The 19109-nt window shown below is 47.3% G+C and overlaps 9 protein-coding genes across 9 annotated transcripts; 4 read left to right on the top strand and 5 right to left on the bottom strand.

Moving 5' to 3' along the window:
• Positions 1 to 16: 16 nt before the first annotated feature.
• Positions 17 to 1509, top strand: FOMMEDRAFT_130829 (uncharacterized protein; the record flags this gene model as incomplete). Its single annotated transcript, XM_007261604.1, has 8 exons — positions 17 to 53; positions 196 to 335; positions 414 to 540; positions 599 to 684; positions 756 to 824; positions 889 to 980; positions 1051 to 1120; positions 1495 to 1509. The coding sequence occupies 8 exons, from the start codon at positions 17 to 19 to the stop codon at positions 1507 to 1509; spliced, it is 636 nt and encodes a 211-aa protein (XP_007261666.1).
• On the bottom strand, positions 1506 to 3230 carry FOMMEDRAFT_116118 (uncharacterized protein). Its single transcript, XM_007261603.1, has 8 exons — positions 3081 to 3230; positions 2883 to 3029; positions 2757 to 2829; positions 2565 to 2698; positions 2095 to 2507; positions 1875 to 2042; positions 1703 to 1822; positions 1506 to 1636 (listed from the first exon to the last, which is right to left on the bottom strand). Exons 3-8 carry the CDS (start codon positions 2824 to 2826, stop codon positions 1540 to 1542), a joined length of 1002 nt encoding a protein of 333 aa, XP_007261665.1. The 5' UTR covers positions 2827 to 2829; positions 2883 to 3029; positions 3081 to 3230; the 3' UTR covers positions 1506 to 1539.
• Positions 3231 to 3928: 698 nt separating this feature from the next.
• On the bottom strand, positions 3929 to 4939 carry FOMMEDRAFT_16325 (uncharacterized protein; the record flags this gene model as incomplete). Its single annotated transcript, XM_007261602.1, has 1 exon — positions 3929 to 4939. A coding segment is annotated over exon 1 (800 nt), but the record flags the coding sequence as incomplete, so codon positions are not given.
• Positions 4940 to 6941: 2002 nt separating this feature from the next.
• FOMMEDRAFT_74364 (DWNN-domain-containing protein) lies at positions 6942 to 9007 on the top strand (the record flags this gene model as incomplete). Its single annotated transcript, XM_007261601.1, has 7 exons — positions 6942 to 7110; positions 7178 to 7431; positions 7479 to 7588; positions 7672 to 7799; positions 7854 to 8037; positions 8097 to 8442; positions 8501 to 9007. The coding sequence occupies 7 exons, from the start codon at positions 6942 to 6944 to the stop codon at positions 9005 to 9007; spliced, it is 1698 nt and encodes a 565-aa protein (XP_007261663.1).
• A 241-nt stretch (positions 9008 to 9248) lies between these two features.
• Positions 9249 to 11741, bottom strand: FOMMEDRAFT_101108 (uncharacterized protein; the record flags this gene model as incomplete). The annotated part of the gene is made up of 9 exons (XM_007261600.1): positions 10987 to 11741; positions 10796 to 10909; positions 10466 to 10738; positions 10313 to 10411; positions 10170 to 10263; positions 9936 to 10106; positions 9843 to 9877; positions 9635 to 9784; positions 9249 to 9578 (listed from the first exon to the last, which is right to left on the bottom strand). The coding sequence occupies exons 1-9, from the start codon at positions 11725 to 11727 to the stop codon at positions 9249 to 9251; spliced, it is 2007 nt and encodes a 668-aa protein (XP_007261662.1). The 5' UTR covers positions 11728 to 11741.
• A 608-nt stretch (positions 11742 to 12349) lies between these two features.
• FOMMEDRAFT_71607 (uncharacterized protein) lies at positions 12350 to 13982 on the bottom strand (the record flags this gene model as incomplete). The annotated part of the gene is made up of 7 exons (XM_007261599.1): positions 12350 to 12473; positions 12527 to 12657; positions 12715 to 12814; positions 12868 to 12899; positions 12950 to 12986; positions 13038 to 13193; positions 13264 to 13982. 7 exons carry the CDS (start codon positions 13980 to 13982, stop codon positions 12350 to 12352), a joined length of 1299 nt encoding a protein of 432 aa, XP_007261661.1.
• Positions 13983 to 14222: 240 nt separating this feature from the next.
• FOMMEDRAFT_25007 (DnaJ-domain-containing protein) lies at positions 14223 to 15900 on the top strand (the record flags this gene model as incomplete). Its single annotated transcript, XM_007261598.1, has 7 exons — positions 14223 to 14329; positions 14390 to 14753; positions 14804 to 14864; positions 14923 to 14952; positions 15007 to 15219; positions 15274 to 15736; positions 15798 to 15900. 7 exons carry the CDS (start codon positions 14223 to 14225, stop codon positions 15898 to 15900), a joined length of 1341 nt encoding a protein of 446 aa, XP_007261660.1.
• A 319-nt stretch (positions 15901 to 16219) lies between these two features.
• FOMMEDRAFT_150249 (uncharacterized protein) lies at positions 16220 to 16650 on the bottom strand (the record flags this gene model as incomplete). Its single annotated transcript, XM_007261597.1, has 3 exons — positions 16220 to 16278; positions 16343 to 16365; positions 16424 to 16650. The coding sequence occupies 3 exons, from the start codon at positions 16648 to 16650 to the stop codon at positions 16220 to 16222; spliced, it is 309 nt and encodes a 102-aa protein (XP_007261659.1).
• Position 16651: 1 nt separating this feature from the next.
• On the top strand, positions 16652 to 18909 carry FOMMEDRAFT_137925 (protein phosphatase 2A regulatory subunit PR55). The gene is made up of 8 exons (XM_007261596.1): positions 16652 to 16950; positions 17017 to 17114; positions 17206 to 17356; positions 17408 to 17701; positions 17761 to 17925; positions 17976 to 18237; positions 18291 to 18540; positions 18596 to 18909. The coding sequence occupies exons 1-8, from the start codon at positions 16863 to 16865 to the stop codon at positions 18635 to 18637; spliced, it is 1350 nt and encodes a 449-aa protein (XP_007261658.1). The 5' UTR covers positions 16652 to 16862; the 3' UTR covers positions 18638 to 18909.
• The last annotated feature ends 200 nt before the right edge of the window (positions 18910 to 19109 follow it).

Here is a 19109-nt window from a genome sequence, read left to right as displayed (position 1 = left end):
CCTCATCTCATTCAACATGTCCTACTCGGCCATCTCTTCTCCTGCTTCGAGCTGTTCGTGGTAGCGAACGAATATTCACTAAAAACCATACTCGCCCGACACTCTTCTCTCCTCCACTATCCCGATTCCTGTCAACTTCTCCCGATACCGACCCAGATGACAAGAAAGAAAAAAAGGGCAACCTCCGGGAATTAGTCCGCGAAAATACCTACACGATCCCAAATGCTCTTACTCTGTCGCGTATCCTTTCGTGTCCATTCCTTGCCTGGTCAATTATACACGGAGATTTCTCAACAGCAACTGCCATTTTGGTCTACGCTGGTGTGTCGGACTGGGTGAATATCAATAATTTCTTCAAACAACGCATTTTGCTTGTTTATACTTAATTTGTATAAATTTAATGATTTGACAAGGTCGATGGCTTCTTAGCACGACGATACCAGATGCGTTCTGTACTAGGTACAATCCTGGATCCGGCGGCGGATAAAGCACTAATGACAACTTTGACGGTTACTCTCGCCATGAAGGATATGCTTCCTGGTATGACAAAATAACCAACTACTAATCGCAGTACCTTGACAAGCGACGCGCTTCGTAGTCCCACTAGCATGTATTATCCTTGGCCGAGACGTACTATTAAGCCTCGCAGCCTTTTACATCCGATACAAGACTCTACCTTCTCCCGTGAGTCACTTCATTTTGTACGGTCATCTTGCGGATTATTTCGATTGCTTAGCCGTTTTCATCATGTTCAGAAAACGTTTCAACGCTACTGGGATTTCTCGATCCCCTCGGCTGAGGTACACCCAACAGGAATTAGCAAGGTCAGGAACATCATACCCAAATCGGCTGCATACTATTGTTGACATGGATAATTGAAAAAATTAGGTTAACACCGCACTCCAGCTTTTATTAATGGGCATCACGACGATTTCGCCGCTTACAAGTCTTGATCTGGACTTGACACTTCAGTGTTTGCAGTGAGTATTGTTCCCATGTATAGTACTTCAGATCTTGTCCCTTTTTATTGAAGAATAACTGTTTTTGAAGGTGGTCAGTTGCGGGTACAACGATCTGGAGCGGATTATCATATGTGTTCTCCTCGAGTGCAGTGCGAGTAGTTGCTTCGAGATCACCACGGAAGAAGTTATAGAATGGTATATTCGAATAAAATTGTACCCTACCATCCTTGTTAATCAACTACATTTTTCTTGACGGAATCTCCTATGCAGCTAAGGTAGTAGCGCTTAGCATGACCTATAGTAAATACAGAGCGCTGGCACTGAAGAATACCGTTGCTAACTCGACCAATTCTTCAGTCTCTATCAAAGGCATTGTGCTTATCGTGGTCTTATCTAGTTCTGTACCAGCCAGCCAGCTACCCCACGATGAGAACGTGTACAAAGCATTCCATGCAGCATTATAACAAATACATATACAACATTGATACAGTACAGTGCGCTAAAGCTACACAGGGAACAAAGCCTAAGATAGGTATCAAGCCCATAGCAAAAATCTATGCAACTAAACAAAAAAGTTTCAGTCCTTTAAAAGTCTATCCTGTCGTACGTTATCCAGTGCTACTGCAATGGCGTCACACGCCGATCGTTGTTCACGCCAGGCTTCGCTTGCACGTCTGTTCCGACCAAGAAGCCCTTATTAGCAAACTGGCTCAGAGTATCATTTGCGAACTTGAACTTACCGAGCGCGGAAGATGAATATTAGTGCCAATACCGCAGTTCGTAAGCGTTTACACCGACGAGGTCGCTTCGGGGCTGACGCAGGCTCAATCTGCGCTATGGTGGCAAGGATTCTCTTCTCGCTAATGACTTGTTGAGAAAATAATCTACAATGAAACAGAAGGGTCAACATACCTTTTTTCATATCGGGATAAAAGCACAAGAAGATAACTCTTTTGATAGCCGAGATCGTCGCGAAGAGCAGCTTCCCGCGTAAATTTGGCTTTCAAATATCGAATTTGGACAAAGAGACCTTTGCATTCTTTGTTATGTCTAAGGCGAAGAGATTCCACAGCTGCTTCTCTGTGGATACGACTCAGCGTGTATGCTAAGTATAATATAACGTTTAACATACATTTCTACAGCAGTGTTCGGTTGCTCTTTCCGCTTCGCAAGCTGCTGTTTTAAGTCTCGAAGTTGTGCTCGGATTTGCTTAGTCGTGCGCTCGTGCCGTTCCACCTCGTCACGATGATGAACGACCAGTTGATCCCGCTCAGCCCGAAGTCGTACGAGGTCCCGTCCGAATTGATTTGCTTCTTGTTGAATACGCTTGAGTTCAAACTCAAGTTTCGACGCCAAGGGACGAAGGCCTGGAGTATCCGATTTGATATTTTCCTTTTCAGCCCGCGTCTGTTTCATTGACTGTGGTTGTGTGTTGAATGCTGCACGAAGGTTCTCGATTTCTTTCGCCTGGCGGTCAAGTTGGCGGCGACGACCGTCGTATGACATTTGCAGCTTGGCGTGCTTTGCTGCCAGTTCACCCGCATTCTAGACATTTAATTCTGAGTAAAAGAGGCAGTTGGTAATTCTGCGACCATCACACACCTTTGAGGCTTCAGCAAGTTGCTGCTGTAAATCGTAGTATTTGTCTGAGAGTTCAGACCGCTGTTGACGTAGTCTCTCGATAGTTTCCCTGTTGCCAATGAGCGCCTCTTCAATGGCCGCAGTCTTCCGCTCAACTGAGAAGCGATGAAATTGATAAGCATCCGCCAGGAAGTTTTGAAAGAATTTCCCAACCTCTAAGCTCAGCTTCCAGTTTGATATTGGCTTCTTTCAATTGGAACAGCCGGTCCCTCGTTTGCTCCATTCGCTTCAGGAGCGGTCAGCAGAGGTTATTATCGCAGGATGAATCGAACAACCAACCTGTTCAGTTTCGGAAAGTTTCTCTAATATCCTCTCCTTTTCCTTCGTAGCGGTGGAATTCTCCTTGTTCAGTGTTCGAAGCCGTGTCCGCTCGAGATCGAGGTGATGTTCCAAGTCATCGATGTTTCTCCTCGCTCGTGCAAGTTCCTTTTACCGATCCGTTAGCTCACTTTTATATACCAATATGATTGCACTCACATGTTGCAGCTCTGCTTTCGATTTCTCGGCCAATTGTCCCCGTTCTTGGGCTGACTTGAGCTCTTCTTTCGCACGTTTGATCTCGATGTTCAGACGTTTCGTGGCATCACGCAAAACCGCCTTTTCACCAGATGAGGCTACCACTTCTTCGTCACGTTGCTTGCGAAGAGCTTCCAGCTCCGCTGTTACCACCGTAAGTCTAAGTTGTAAGGAAGAATTCGGGCTGGAAACATTGACGTCATTTTAGCGAGACCGTACGAGTGCAAATAAACCCACTCTTTATCATCCACTTCACCACCACAGCGCGAACAGATGTTCCGAGCAAGCCAACGATCTTGTCGATCTTCAAGCTGACCCTCTAAATTTGCAATTCGCTGCCGAGCATCTTCGAGTGCCTTCGTCAATCCGACGACGCCAAGCCCAGCTTCTTCAAGCCTGTCGAGTTTGTCGTCGATACTTTCGTTTGCGAGATCAAGTTCTTTCTGTAACCGGTCAATCTCTTCCACGAGATGAGAGGTTGATATTTCACCGGTCATATTCATAAGCCACGACGCCTAAGAGACAAATTTATTCAGCATTGTCCAAGACATAAATGAATATGAGATATTACATTTCGAAGTGGCTCGCCAGGAGTTCTGGGTGTCCTCAACGATAAATTGATGAGTCGCCTATGCATGGGTGACAGACCACTCATACTTGCTTTGCGGAGTGGAGTTGCATGGTAAGATGGATCTCGTGTCAATCGTAATTGCTCCAACAACTCTTGGTTCTCTTTTTCCAGAAGGTCAATGCGAGAGTCTTTTGCTTTCTCCATGGCTAGTCGGGCAGGATTCTGCTGTAGGAGAGCGGTAAGACGTCCAATCTCTTTGTTGGCTTCAACTAGCTCAATCTCCAGCGCCTCAACCTCGGCGTCATTATACGCCTTTGAAGCATCATCTAATTGGCGCATTGAACCGGCTTTACTACGTTCTCGTCCTAAGACTGATAGTCTTGAACGCAGTTCGAGCAGCTCTTTGTTGTCCTCGGAGATTTTCGCATCACTCTCTTTAAGCGCGTTTTCTAGCTGCTGAACGGTAAGCCTTGCTTTGTCGAGCTCATCGGATGACATTGCAAGTCGCTCATTTGCGATCTCCAAAGTCTCTTTGCACTCTGTAAACTTGTCCTGAACTTCAGATAGTCGCATTTCAAAGCTTCGAGCTTGGTTTGAATCTGCTTTGAGTCTATCAATCGTCGACTGTGCAGATCGCAAATCGTCCTTAAGGTCCCTTTGTTCTTTGCGAAGGTCTTTTGCGTCTTGCTGATGCGTCTCGATTGTTTCCCTTGATACACGAAGGCTGGATTCGAGATCTCGGATTATGTTTCTGAGTGAGGTTACCTCCTTCTCCTTGTCCGACATCGATGCCTCCAGACTCGTAAGCGCTCTTTCCTTGGCTTCCAATTGGTGAATGAGCAATTGTTGGGCCTGTTCAAGCTTCACGGACGTGTCATCCGTGGAGACAAGACTGGACCCGACAGCCTTGTTAACAGCCGCGAGCTGCTCAGCCTCTTCCACACGTCGCTTAAGACGCTGACATTCCATATTTGCGCCGTTAAGCTTTGCTTGGGTATCTTGGAGCTGCAGTTCGACACCTTGAAATGCTGCCGCCTTGGTCTCTGCGTCCTGTGCACGCTTTTCCAGATCGAAAACAATCTGTTCAACTCCATTTTCGACGTCAGCCATCCTCTGTTTCCACCTCTCTTTATCGCGCATCCTCTCGTTTCGCTCGTCTGCGAGCTCTTTATCTCTAACTGCGAGTTTCTCCCCCAGTTCCTCCAGTTTTCGTTCCAGTTCGTCTTTCTCAAGCATCCATCGTTCCGCAGCCTCATCCTCTACGACTCCGCTTAGTTCTCGGTGTCGTGTCTGATCGTGCATCATTTCGAGTTCCAACTGCTGGCTCCTGATCTTATTTACGAGGATCTCATTCTCTTCCTGGAGGCGCCTATTTAAGCCATGCAAGTATGTGTTGAGTTTGCCCGCATTAAATCGGCCAACACCCTGAGGACCGGTCAAGGGATCAAAAGACGCATTTGCCCGGTGATGGACAGTAAGGTCATGCGAGGAGGCAGTGGATACGTATGACTTTCCATCTGCTCCGTCGGGACTGTCGTTTCCGTCCGTCTCATAGGATACGGGATTTTGAGGTGTCCACGGGGCAAATGTAGTGACTTGGGACAAAGGATGGCTTAGTCTGGCTCTTCCTCTTTGAACATGGGGACGAGAGGGACCAGGTGTGGGATCAGCTTCGCTGTCAGCCAGCGAAAGACGGACACGGGGATGTGGTGTTGGGACTGCGAGACGCGGCCGAGAGGAGGAATTGACGATGCTGAGCAGAAACGACCTTCTGCGAGGTAGCGGTGTCGCTAGATCATCAATTTCAGTCTGAGTTTGGTGCACCTCTGCGTACTGGTCAGGCTGGCGGTTTCCCGCATTTAATGGGCCGCCTGGAGCCGGTGTCAAAAGGCCTGGACGAACAGCTAGGGCCCGAGGCAATTGAACAGTCGTATTTCCGGATGCATTCATTGTCTCTGCCTCAATCGAGGAGAAAGTCGGCTCTCTGGACTCGGATTCTTTGGCACTGTGATGTTCGTACGTAGTTGTCGTAAGCTCGTTCGTATTGACTTGTTGCACATCCTTGTCTGCAACTTGTACAGCACGAATATCGGCGGCTGGCTTTTGAGTTACGCTTTCAGAACTCTGCTCATTGTCCCAATTAAGAGAGTTAGAGATGGACAAGCTTGGAGGATCTGATGAAGGTGGCAACGAAGACGGTGATCTTCGAACACCAACATGGGACTGACGAATTGCAACATCTTTGAAATCATACGTATTTTGAATCTACGTAAGCCATTCATCATAAGTGATTAACGTATGCGCAAGAATTGACACGATAGAATGAAGGCGGAAAGGAGACGTACATCTTTCAAAGGTCCGCTGCTACTAGGGGGCATGGGGCGGAGCGGCTGAACCGTTGGAGCGTCATCTTGGTCTACGATCGAAGTACCGTCCATCGGAGAGGATGAGGTTATGTTGCTAGCCGATAAATGCAAATTCGATGGAGAAGGAAGTTCAGTTACTTCTCCAGAATCTCGTTTGAAATATGATCCAGAAAGAGCTCCACTATCAAGGTGTTCATTTACAGCGCTTGTCCCAGTAAGATGACTGTCGCTGTCTGCATTGCTGTACCGGTTTTGCTGCAGCATCTCAGACATAAGGGAAGACAAGTGGCCTTGTTCGTTCGCGGTGAAGTCCATATGCGAAGGTGCCGGATTTGCAGCAGGAGACGATCCTTTCTGGAGTACGTTTGCATATAAAATGTCTGCGCGCACCACGCTTCTTGGCAATTCTTGCGCGATTTGTTGGTTATCGGGCGGAGGGTAATGGGGATCGTGTGCGCTGGACGTCGGTGATAGTGACAGGATATCGCCTTCTGGTATCGCGGAATCGTCGAGTCCAGGGAGCGAAGGTAGCGAGGGCATATCAGCTTCCTGAGCTTCGTCTTCCTTTATACGCCTCCATATACGAGAAGGGGTTTCCAGTTGCAACGCCATGGCCAGCCAGTGCTAAGTGTAAAGGAGGCCAGGAATGATATGTGGACGGTCAGCGTGGTTGTTTTTGCCTTCTCGAAAGTGGAGAGCCGACGCGACCAGGCGCGACGTGAACTGTACACGTGATCTCATCACATGACCCCGACGATCATCCACAGGCGATGACGACTCTGTACTGAACGTCGACGAGGGCGACGCATTAGCACCAAGCGATATTGCTAATACCCTCGCAATCAAGCCAGAAGCCCAGTATTTGTCTCGTGCGCCATTACTGCCATGGCATCGTTTGTCTACTACAAGTTTAAGGCACAAAGAGAAGGGTCGAAGATTTCATTTGACGGCACTGGAATCTCCGTTTTCGACCTCAAGAAGGAAATAATTCTAGCCAACAATCTCAAATCCAATGACTTTGATCTATTGCTATTTGATCCAAGTAATGACCAAGGTCGGATCAGCTTTTCAACACGCATGTTCACGGGCCTGACAGGGCTACTTCTCATATTTCTTGACAGAATACAACGATGACACTCATGTAATCCCTCGGTCTTCGTCTGTTGTTGCAAAACGTGTCCCCGCCGCGAAACCCGGAAAGGGTAGAGGTATACTGTACATTACTGGTGGTTTATCTACGGCCACTCCACCCGCCGAAAACGGAGCTGGTAGAGATAAACAGACAGGAGCGAATCTAATAAAAGCTCGAGTCGGTACAGGCGCAATTTCTGCTCGTTTCGACGGCAAGGAGGAGCCGTCGGACGCCCGGGCTTCGGTATGTAGACTTATGATCATACTTGGGCTGAGTTGACTTTTTGAAAGACCCCGCAGCCACTTGGGTCGTCCGCCGAAAATGACGAGGCGGCAGCGATGGCTGCCATGTTTAAGGCGCAGACGAATGTTTGGGAAGAGACACAGGAGAAGATGTCGCAGTCAGTTTTAGCTTTGTCATTTGTGTTGATTGCGATCGTAATAAAAATTGTTTTTGTTTTGCCTGCTGGATGGATTATTCTAGTGCTGTTCCCGTATATAATAGCAGAGGGATAGGACGTGGTGCTAAGACCTTCGTTAGCCGTCAATCGTATCATCAATCAGACCGTCCACTCCCGCCGAGTTACGTATGTTACCGTTGCGGGCAAAAAGGTGAGTTCTATGTCATACGAAACATTGTTCCAGTCATTCTGAATTGTCTCCAAGGGCATTGGATACATGATTGTCCAACGAATGATAACAAGGATTACGACAACAGGCCACGAATCAAGCGAACAACCGGTATCCCGCGCAGCTTTCTCAAAGCTGTCGACTCACCGTCGGAGGGCAAGCTCGCTCCTGGAGTCATGGTCACGCCTGAAGGTGGTTATGTGGTTGCCCAACCAGATCTGTGCGCTAAATCCTATTTCTCCTTCACGCTGAAACTCATTGGTATTATCTATCTACTAGCGCATCATGGCAAAAGCAAGTCGCCCGGTTAAAAAGCATGACACCCGCCGAAGTTCGCGAGAGACCACCCACAGACACCGCCCTCGCATGTCCCATAGATGGCAAACTATTCTTGGAAGCTGCAAAGACACCTTGCTGTGGTACAATTTACTGCGAAGAATGTATACATTCTTATTTACTTGAGAACGATTTTATCTGTCCGAAATGCTCGAAAAAGATTCCCTCGCTGGATAGTCTTCTTGTTGACAAGCCAATGCGAACGAGAGTGGGAGATTATATTGACAGGGTGATTAAGGAGAATAATGAGGCACAGGCTGCTGCTCTGAAAGCGGCGGAGAATAAGGAGGTGAGGATAGAGCGATTTTGAAATATGATAACTAGTTGTATCTGACCAAATTGCCTAGGAGTCGAAAGATGAAAACGCAGCGGAGAATGACGACGACATACATTTCGATGAACAACCCGGAGCCAACTTTGACATCTCCCAACTCGTCAACGAGACCATCCCCCAACTCCAAGGTCAAGTAACTCAACTTTCCACCATGTTGCAGAACCCATCACTGCCTCCTGCAGTCCGTCAATCAACCGCTCGTCAACTCCAGCAAACCCAAATGGAGTTACAGCAGGCACAGGCCTTCGCGGCGTTGGCAGCAGACATGTCAGCCGCCGTAGCAGCGCAGCAGGAAGCCGCTAACGCTGCAGCGCAAGGATTTCAACAACAAAACGCATGGCAGCCTGCACCTGTCGTACCTTTCCCTAACCCACAGCAGCAGCAACCAGGTCTAGATTCTGCTTATCAGCGATTACCAGCTAACATTAGACGTCGTGGTAATAAAAGAGAACGGCCTTCCGATTTCTTGGAAATTGGTACTGGGGAACCGCAGGTGAAAATGCCAAAGTTTTGGGAGTAGATAGGTATCTTGACCCAAGGACGTTAAGGAGCATGTAGGAGATTGGGGCTTGGTGGCTTTACTTATTATTACATACTTGGACTGTACATGAGGAATACAATGTCATTGAATAAATCTACACATTCCAGTGTCTGTAACATAATATGTTGAGTCGTGTCCGCAATTGGATGCGCCTGACGACCGGCTTCAACCTTACGTTCAATCTATTTCTGCAGTGGTTCTTCAGATTGACAAAGTGCCATCACTTTCTGGGCAGTATCATTACGCATTTCCAGCGATCTCCTGAGAGTTTGCCGCAGGTGGCTTCGAGTTGACTTTCTTTAAGAGAAGTTCTTGATACTCCTCCCACGCAACAATTAACTACACCATTGACCGTATGAGTACCATGGATAATGCAGGACTCAGCACCCGAACTGACCTCTTTTTGTCGTTGTATCATCCCTTCAAGGAACGCTTCCATAGCTTTCTTGAAATCAACTATCCGCTCTTCTTCAAACCGCCCCAATTCAACTTTCAGAAGTTTCCCACAGCGTTCAAAATCGTGCTTCGCGTCGAGAGCCTTTCTTTCTGCCTGAACATCCAATACCAGTAAGTACGAAGAAGACGCTTAAAATAAATGAGACGAACTTCTGCAACCTGAGCCAGAGCATGGCTCATCCGTTCCTGCGGAATACGACCTTGACTACGCGCCTTCTCGTGTGCTTGTTTGACTCGACGCAGCTCGCTTTCCGCATGTTGCCATTGTGAGTGGCAACGCGCGCGGGAGTTGAAGGCCATCTGAATAAGTGAGAACATAAGTCATACGAAACGCAAAACATGCTGAACATGTCCCTACCCGTACTGAATTGATAACACGGGCATACTCTTCGGCTGAACAATATTATGAGGTCATGAATCCTATGAATGCTCTGGAGATATCAAGACAGACCTGTAGTCATGAAAGTCATAGTATCCTCCTGAGCCTGTACATGTTGAAGATCTTGAGCCTTCCTCTCAGCTTCAGACAAGACGGAAAGAGAATGGCAAAGCTGTTTGCTGAGGTCAGACTCTGATAGCTCTCGGACGGCGATAGCAAATTCGCCTGTGGCAATGGCTAAATCTGGTTGGAATAGAACTGTGAGAATAATTCCAAAGGACAAGGAACACTCGGGTGATGCCACACCTTCACGCTGCTTTGAAACGGAATCGATTGATTTCACCAATCCCCTAAGTTGGGATTCTAAGCCGTCAAGATAGGCCTTCTTTCTCTCAAACCACTAAGGAATACGTTAATAGGTTGGACAAGGGTTGATGGTGCAACCTCACATCATCTGTTTCGACGAATCGTGATCCCGATATCGTCTGACCGATGCTAGACATAATCCCTCCACGCTCCTGCGCGATCTCGGTTTTCCTATGTTTGATCTGTCGCGCCAGTCATCAACCTCGAATACGAAAGGTTACATCAGGTGAATTTACCTCAAGCGCGAAATTATCACTCTCCAAGAATAGCTTCAAGTCCGGGTCCTTTGCCAAAACAGGATGGTTAGCGATCTTTCGGATACATATCTCCAGCGCTAATCGTCGTTGTTGGACGAAGAGATTGGCAAATCTACCGAAGGAGCTCTTCTCTGGGACGGGCGGGACGATTACCCCGGGGTTGTTCAACGACAGCGTTTCGTATAACCAGAGAAAGTCAGAATAGCGTCTTAACACGGAAAAAGAGGGTTTGGTGAAGAGCGGCGAGGTGGTCTGTGTTACACTTCTCGTTAAGACGGATGTATGTTTTGACGGATTACAATAACGTACCTCGGTGTGAACAGTATACAAGATATACGGCCTAATAGGATCCCCTACTTTCTGTGGATCTTCGACTCTAATAGAGAAGAGCCGCTGTGATCCAAGAACTTTCTTTACTTGAGGCTTCAATAGATGCGCAAAATCACAAAAATCTCATTAATCGACAATACTAATTAAAAAGCTGTTACAAATACACACACCTCATCCTCTGTAGATTCGTTCAAGGAGCTCGCAGTCTCAACTGGACTCTGCTTTACATCCTCTGAGGTATCCGTCACGGAACGGCTGTACTCCGCTTCCGAATCTTGCCAACCCCCAGCGCTCTCTCCCCCAAGGGCGAGGCTTGCGAACGAGTGAGACGCTTCGAGGCTAGGATAGTCCAGTGGAGAGACAAAACGATTTGTTAAAGGGGGAGGGATAGGGGGAGTTGATTGGTTTTCCTGGGAGTGGTCTGCGATACTGGCCGAAGGTGGCGATTGAATTGTCGGGGTTCTACTGCGAGGCGACGACTCCGCAGCTGTTGTAGGTTCTTCGGTGACAGGCGAGTGTGCATCTGAAGCTGATGATTTGGGCGACTCTGGTGTTGGGACATCATCTACTGCTATGCTCTCTCGAAAGCCCGGACTCTGCAAACTTGTACTGTCATGGACATCCTCCTCTATAGTAAGAGGACCCGCATCGTGTTCCTCTTGCACATCTTTATGTTCCTTGACCTCGTCTTCATGTGCCTTCGTAATATCCAAAGGCTCTGCGCCTCCACTGGTGGCCTCAAACCTGTCTTCCTCAAAGTGTGCAGAATACTCTTCGTGCGTCTGCTGCGTTTGGCCGAACGATGCCCAAGGATCGGGTGAGCTTGATCGTGGCTTCTCAAATGGATTCGCAAACGGATTATCACCGAATGCATGTGAGGAAGATGATAACAAGTCGTCAAAGCCGTCCATGAAGAAATAGTATCAGCAACTGTAACCGTTATGGCGGAACAATGTTAATTGGCTTTAAATTCGAGTGTGCCGAGTTCCTCACGTGCCGATCGTCACGACATTTCTGAAATTGGCAATTTGACATCTTTGTTGATAGCCGATTCTAAACACACAAGAAATAAAATAAAATACTGTAACTATTTGGAGGGATGCACTATAACGGTGATGGCCTTAAGTTGCATTTCCACAGATAACGTGTAACGAGGGTCAAGTTTCCTTGTATATATTCACTGTTGCAAAATATCATGCATTTTATTATGACTTCTTCTATAAGAAAAATGTGTACTTAAAAGGAGAAAGTGCATATCTACATATATCTAGTCATCTACAGCACTTTGCACCAAAGTTGAGCTTGTTTCAGGTTCATTTCTTAGCAGTAAATGTAGCCGCCATAATGAGAGATGAATTTGATAGTTCTTACATTAATTTGCACTTCTGGGTAGTTAAAGTAATCGTCGCATCAAGTCCTGGATTGATAATATCATAACGGAAAGAGTATCAACAGACGCAATCATAGCCCACTTCAACAATAACGAACAGACATGTCCAGCTGTATAGCTGCATTCACGTATACATATACCAACTACACAGCATATGATCGGACCTTAGAGAACCAGAACGGCCGCTCGTGCTTTAGAACAAACGGTACCGCTTCCTCAGTCTCAACGTTAATGGATTCATATCCAGTTAAATCCAGTCTATTCCATCTACAACTATGATCAGACCAAATCTCTACGCTGGCTAAATATGACTGTCGTACCTTCCTAGAGGCCTAGATCGAAGATGCAACGTCATTTGGAAAGTGTATCGTGCATTGTCTCCGGTTGGATCCATGAGATCACGAATGCAGATTGTGGTTCCCTCCAGAGTCCAATTACCGATAAACAGGCCCTAAATAAAATTACGATTAGCGGACCAACAAAGGATGATATTTTTTCCTGTCCGCACCTTCATACGAAGAGTAGATTTAAGCAAAGGTACAATGGTTTGGGGTTCCACATCCTCATTCGCTAGGAGGGAAATCACAGTGCCATCCGCGAGGAATCGGCTATATTGATCTTAGAAGAGGAGTACCCAAAAAGCGATGAGCTGAATACGTACAGATATCTATGGTACGTAATGAGATGGCTAACCTATTCTAAGTTTAGATGGTAATTTGACCGTTCAGAGATAACATACTCACATTTACCCATACATTGTCACTGTTCACTCCCGGGCGTCTGTACCCAATGAGAATTCGCAAGTTTAATTCAACTGAAATGTGGACTTACACGTAGTGACAGACAGCTATGTAGACTCCATCTAACCTGAGACGCGGGTGTTCAATGAAAAGTCGTCGATAATCAAACTTGTATTGCTCCGCCAAGGTATATATGGTTGTATCTGGAGGAACCTGAGGCGGGAAGTATGTCCTCTGCACAAGAAATCTTGTCATTGATTAAGCATATCGCGGTTAGAACTGATTGTAGACGGAGTTCAGCTCACAGACATACATACCTCCAAATAGCAGAGTCCAAAGAGAGAACCCTAGCTTTGCGATCAAGCATGGCGAATCTCTCTATGGAGAGTGGGTCCATTGTCATGAGAATGAGAACAATAACTTCATCCGGAACCCGTCTGAGCAGAACGTCTCCGCTTTCGTCCATTGGCGCAAATGACAGGTCGGGTGGAAACGTTGAGACCAAGCGTGTCAGCGTCTCAGTCTCAAGACGCTTTTGTGGCGCTACCACAGTCTTGGAACTCTCCTTCAATGGGACAGCCTCGATACCATCGACGTGAGAAGCTCCTTCTTGCTGCTTTAAGGAGTGTGAGCTGTCCTTTGAATGTGCCGCCGCTTCTAGACGCTGTTCTTCCTTGAGATAGGCTTTATCGACGTTCGAGTCGAGTCTAAATGCATTACGGTAAAGTCGTAAAGCTTCGTCTAGTACTCCGGCCTGCTCGCGTAGTACGGCAAGACGGTAGGTCGCCACTGCCGATGACAAGGACTTGGAAAAGTGAGTTGAACCATGAGAATGATGGGTGACAGCAGATGACGGACTCGCGTATGGTTTGGTAGAGATTTTACTTTCCTCAGAAGTCTTCGATGTTGGTCGAGTTGGTGAGCATGGCTCTGACTTGTCGACGGATTTGTGTGAACTGGAATTAGAAGTCCTCTGTCGGACCTCTTCCTTCCATTTCTGCCTGAACTCAATGAGCTCGGCTGGCTCTGCTTCCATTATGGGAAGAGCGCAAGAGCCAAATGACCCTTCAGGCGCGGCCCAAAGGACGCTTGTTGTAGTAAGAAGAAGGAAGCTGAGAACGAGGAAGTCGAGTGAATATGCTGTATGATTATGTAGTCATCAATCCCGTTGCTGATCTCCGTGTCACATGACTGCTCAGATTCCCTTCCTGTTCCACGTCGCCTTCGTCTGAGGCTCAGCCCCCCCGTTGTCCACGCCCGTACCCGTTGTATACGAATGGAGAGCAACAAAGATGAGGCTCTTAAATGTCTCGCCATCTCCCAACGTCATTGTAACTCGGGAAACTACCCCGCCGCACGTCGGTTTGCCGAAAAATCACTGAGGTACGTCCATTTCCACGCCTTGTGCAATCAAAGGTCGTTGACAAAGTGTGACCCGCCTAGTCTCTTTCCGACTCCTGAAGCAACCAAGCTTCTGCAGCGCATCGCAGACCTTGAGAGTGAGGCGCCCCCGGAGACCTCGTCTTCGGCTGGTCCTTCAGGCTCGACCACTTCTGCTGAAACTCATCCGTCCGCCTCTGGCACGAGACACAGGCATGCGAATGCAAACACCGATGCATCGACTTCGTCATCTCAATCCATACCGAATGGGAATGTGGGTGGGAGCAAACAGGAGAAGAGGGACTATACTCCCGAGCAAGAAGCAATCGTCAAACGGATACGCACGTGCAAGGTCACAGAATACTACGAGATAATGTCGCTGAAGAGGGACTGCACGGAGACAGAAGTAAAGAAGGCTTATCGAAAGGTCCCGTCAGAGATATATCCATGCACTTCTTGCTCTGACATGATATATAGCTTGCTTTGCAATTACATCCCGACAAAAACAATGCACCTGGCGCCGATGAGGCCTTTAAAAGTACGTGCAATATCATCTCATGTTGATCGTCGTGACAATGTGCTGACTCCATGCCTAGTGGTTTCGAAGGCCTTCCAGATCGTCTCTGGTACGTTCCAGTCTTCGCTTGTCTACAGTCTCTTGGTTTGAACATAGTTATCAGATGAGGAAAAGCGTGCAGCGTACGATCGGTATGGGTCTGATCCAGAGTCACGATTCGGTGGCATGTCTTCTGCAGCTGGAGGCTCGCCCGGGTTTGCTGGTGGACCCTTTGGCGCAGGCTCGTTTGAAGGCGAACTCAGTCCGGAAGATTTGTTCAACATGTTCTTTGGGGGTGGTGGCGGGATGGGTGGCAGTCCATTTGGTGGGCCCGGAGGTGAGTGTATCGATAATAACCATATACAACTTAAGCGCTAACACATACATCTAGTTTTCACCGCTTCTTTCGGCCCCGGTGGGTTTCGAACGACTCGGGTGCATATGGGTGGGCGAAGAGCACAACCTCAGCAGCGAGAAGGCGACATGCCTGTTCGGACGTTGCTCGCTCAACTGGCACCTTTAATTATCCTATTCCTCTTCACATTCCTTTCTGCTGTTCCGAACCTATTCAGTTCACCTCGTACGCCGGATCCTCGTTACTCGTTCACACCGTCATCACGATTCACCACTGGGCGCGAAACTGAAGGGCTGAACGTGAAATATTTCGTCAACCAAGCTGAGTTTGCAGCACATCCTATTGCGAAAGATCTCGAAGATGCATCAACAAGATCGGATGGTCGTTCGAGCTTACTTGATAGATTCGAGCGCAACGTGGAAGCTAATTATATAGATCAAGTGTATATGCTTTGTCAACGGGACCAAGAGCGACAGCAACGCAGGAAAGAGGCCAAAATGTATTTGCTTATTTACGTTTTCTGCGCACGAACACTAACATCATTTTGACCGATTTTGCAGGGGCTTTTTGGGACTGGGCTCGGATTGGGATGCAATACGCGCCATCAACGCGGAAAAACTGGAAAGCTGTGAGGAGTACAGCAGGGTAACGGGTAGACGATAGAGGTGCTCTTTATAATCATCTGGATAGACACTTGTTTATGCTTTCCCCGTAATTATGCACTCGTATTTAAGTATGATTTTAATGGGTAGTTTGGTGTGCTGAGGTAAGCTCGGAATCAAGCCGATCCATCCCGACAGGTGTACGGACTGAAGGTGCACCGTACAGGAAGATATGCGTCACGTCGACAATAAATCTAACAGGGAGCACAAGACGACAAGTTCAAGGGTGAAAATGAGAGCTTGGTTGGCTTCGATCAGGCAACATGCGTTATTATGCCCATTACAGGATGTGTTTCTTAAAACAAAACAGACAGAATCCATCATGCATCCTCTGCTCGCTGCTTCTCCAATTTGAGGTAGAACTCCTCTTGGCGCTTGACTAGATTCGCAATCAAAGTAAGCAAAGTTGTAGGTAGGGTGAGTTACGTTAGAGAGAGGCATACCGCTCGGAAGGTGGACTCCATACCTGAGCCAAGTTGTAAGGAACAATAATAAATATGAGTGACGTGAGAGGCGTAGCTTACCAGAAGCCATAACCTGCAGCTGTTCCCAGGCCGAGGGCAAGGGAAAGCGTCGTGAAAAATTGTTTTCTGAGAGTACCAGTGATGGGTGCAACGGGCATTGCGGCGGCGGATGGTTGGATGTTGTGGTTGTAGATGATGAAACGCAAAGTTGGATGGCACAAGGTGTCCAAATAAGTAATCGTCACTCGCCCCGGCCTGCATTCACGATCCTTACTTGCTGCCGCCATCGCCCTTGCTCTCTCCCTGCCCTAGGCCCTCTCTGCCTTTATATTCTCGTAGGGCGACCACTTCCGTCCCACGAACGTGCTGCTGCCATCCACCCACACCGAGTCCACTGGCAGCTTTTCCCTTTATTCCTCTCTGACGCCCTTCGCCCTTCACTCCGAGCGCCGTATTCAAGTCGCATTCTGTCTCTCATCTCTCACTCCCGAATTCCCTCATGATGGAAGGCGACGCATCTAGCTCAGGAGGCTGGAGGTTTGCCCAATGCTTCGGCGACAAGGGCGAAGTTGAGGATATCACTGAAGGTGCGAACCATTCATATCGTAATTGTCCTTTAATGCGCCTTATCTAACTCGCAATATTTCTACCAGCCGATATTATCTCCACCGTCGAGTTTGACTCAACCGGGAATTATCTCGCAACTGGCGACAAGGGTGGCCGAGTCGTTCTCTTTGAGCGCAACGAGGCAGTGAGTTCAGCCCTTTCTGGCCCCACGCTAGTGGCAAGCCATCTTTGGCATGTTGACTGACTGATTGTCGCTCGACCTTTCCCATCGACAGAAAAAGGGCTGTGAATACAAATTTTACACCGAATTCCAATCGCACGAGCCAGAGTTCGACTATCTAAAATCACTCGAAATCGAAGAAAAGATAAACAAGATCAAGTGGTGCAAGCGGCAAAACTCTGCACATTTCTTATTATCGACGAACGGTTAGTATTCTCAAAACACTTTCGCTTCGGATCTTACTGACTGTCCCCTAGATAAGACAATAAAGCTTTGGAAGGTGTTTGAGCGATCGCTGAAAGTTGTCGCTGAATCAAACCACCATGATGGGCAACGACAAGTTGCGCCACCTCTAAATCCCGCAGCCCTCAAACTCCCTCGTATGGCTGCACAAGACAACATCGTAACAGCCGTACCTCGCAAAGTGTACTCAAATGCGCACGCATACCATATCAACTCAATATCCATAAATTCGGATGGAGAGACATACATCTCTGCTGACGACTTGCGAGTCAATTTATGGAACTTGAACATCAGCGATCAAAGCTTCAGTACGTGCATATAGCCTCGTCCTTCTTTCAGGTAAAGTGACGGCAGTCTTTACTTCTAGACATCGTGGATATCAAGCCAGTAAACATGGAGGAGTTGACAGAAGTCATTACTGCGGCGGAATTTCATCCGGTTCAATGCAATTTGTTCATGTACTCTAGCTCAAAGGGAACCATAAAACTGGCGGATATGCGAGAGTCGGCACTCTGTGATCGACATGTCAAGTGTATGTATTGTCTCAGTGCGATTAAAAACTCTGTCTAAAGATTCGGCTAGTGTTTGAAGAGGAAGAAGATCCGTCAACACGATCTTTCTTTTCAGAAATCATTTCTTCTATCTCAGACGTCAAGTTTAGTCACGATGGGCGGTACATCCTTTCCCGCGACTATCTTTCATTGAAAATCTGGGACGTCAACATGGAGTCACGACCTTTGAAGACGATCCAAATTCATGACCATCTGCGAGGGAAGCTCTGCGATCTATACGAAAACGACTGCATATTTGACAAGTTTGAATGCATGTTCAGCGGGGATGGCTCGTGAGTCGCAACCATCATGTGTTTTTGATAACACCTTGAACTTCATTTGACAGCAGCGTGATGACGGGTTCTTACCATAATTACTTCCGGATATTTGATGTGGAGACGACGAACGACATTGTCTTACAGGCGGACAAATCGGCCTTCAAAGCGAAAAAGATGGGAGTCCAGGGGTTAGGTAAGGGAGGGCCCCAGAAGAATGGGGTACGCCCCGGATTAAAGGAGCAGATGAATCTGGAGACGCTTGACTTCAACAAAAAGATACTGCATGGAAGCTGGCATCCTAGAGAAAACACGATCGCCGTAAGCGCATTTTCCTTTCTGTCAAGGATTACATTCTGAATTATTGAATGTTTAGATTGCTGCGACGAACAATCTTTTCCTTTATAGCGCGGCATAGTACCTGTTAACCCTTTGGTTACCTTTGGTTTTCGTTTCTTGTTCATATTTGTTAGACACGACAAGTGCATTTGAACCGAGTAGACTTGCAGTTAGTTCGTGTTCGTCCTCTCCTTATACCACCCACAGCAGCTGTATTCTATAACATTTCCCACGTTTTAACTCACGGCGATTCAGAACATGGAGAAGTCAAATCAACCTGGACATTTAGTAGTAAAGACGCTAATGTGCAGAGTGTTGTATTTATGCGAACCCAATGAAAAGTAAAAGTGCTGTCTTCTGTTATTTTTATTTTTGCTGTGCTTGCTCTTGTATTGACTTGTTTACTCAAAGTCAAAGTTGAAGCGCGCTTTCGGTCCTCACGCTTTATCCACCATATGCATGTCATCGTCAATGTTGCTATTATACAGCGCTTCGGACACGCAAGTCGTCTTAGGCTTTTTCTTGTCGCTACTTGACCTCTTTAAGCATGA

The sequence above is a fragment of the Fomitiporia mediterranea genome (assembly GCF_000271605.1).
Source record: "Fomitiporia mediterranea MF3/22 unplaced genomic scaffold FOMMEscaffold_1, whole genome shotgun sequence".
NCBI classification, from domain to species: Eukaryota; Fungi; Basidiomycota; class Agaricomycetes; order Hymenochaetales; family Hymenochaetaceae; genus Fomitiporia; species Fomitiporia mediterranea.
The sequence above is the reverse complement of the archived record's forward strand: the minus strand, read 5'-3'. Positions and strand labels throughout refer to the sequence as shown.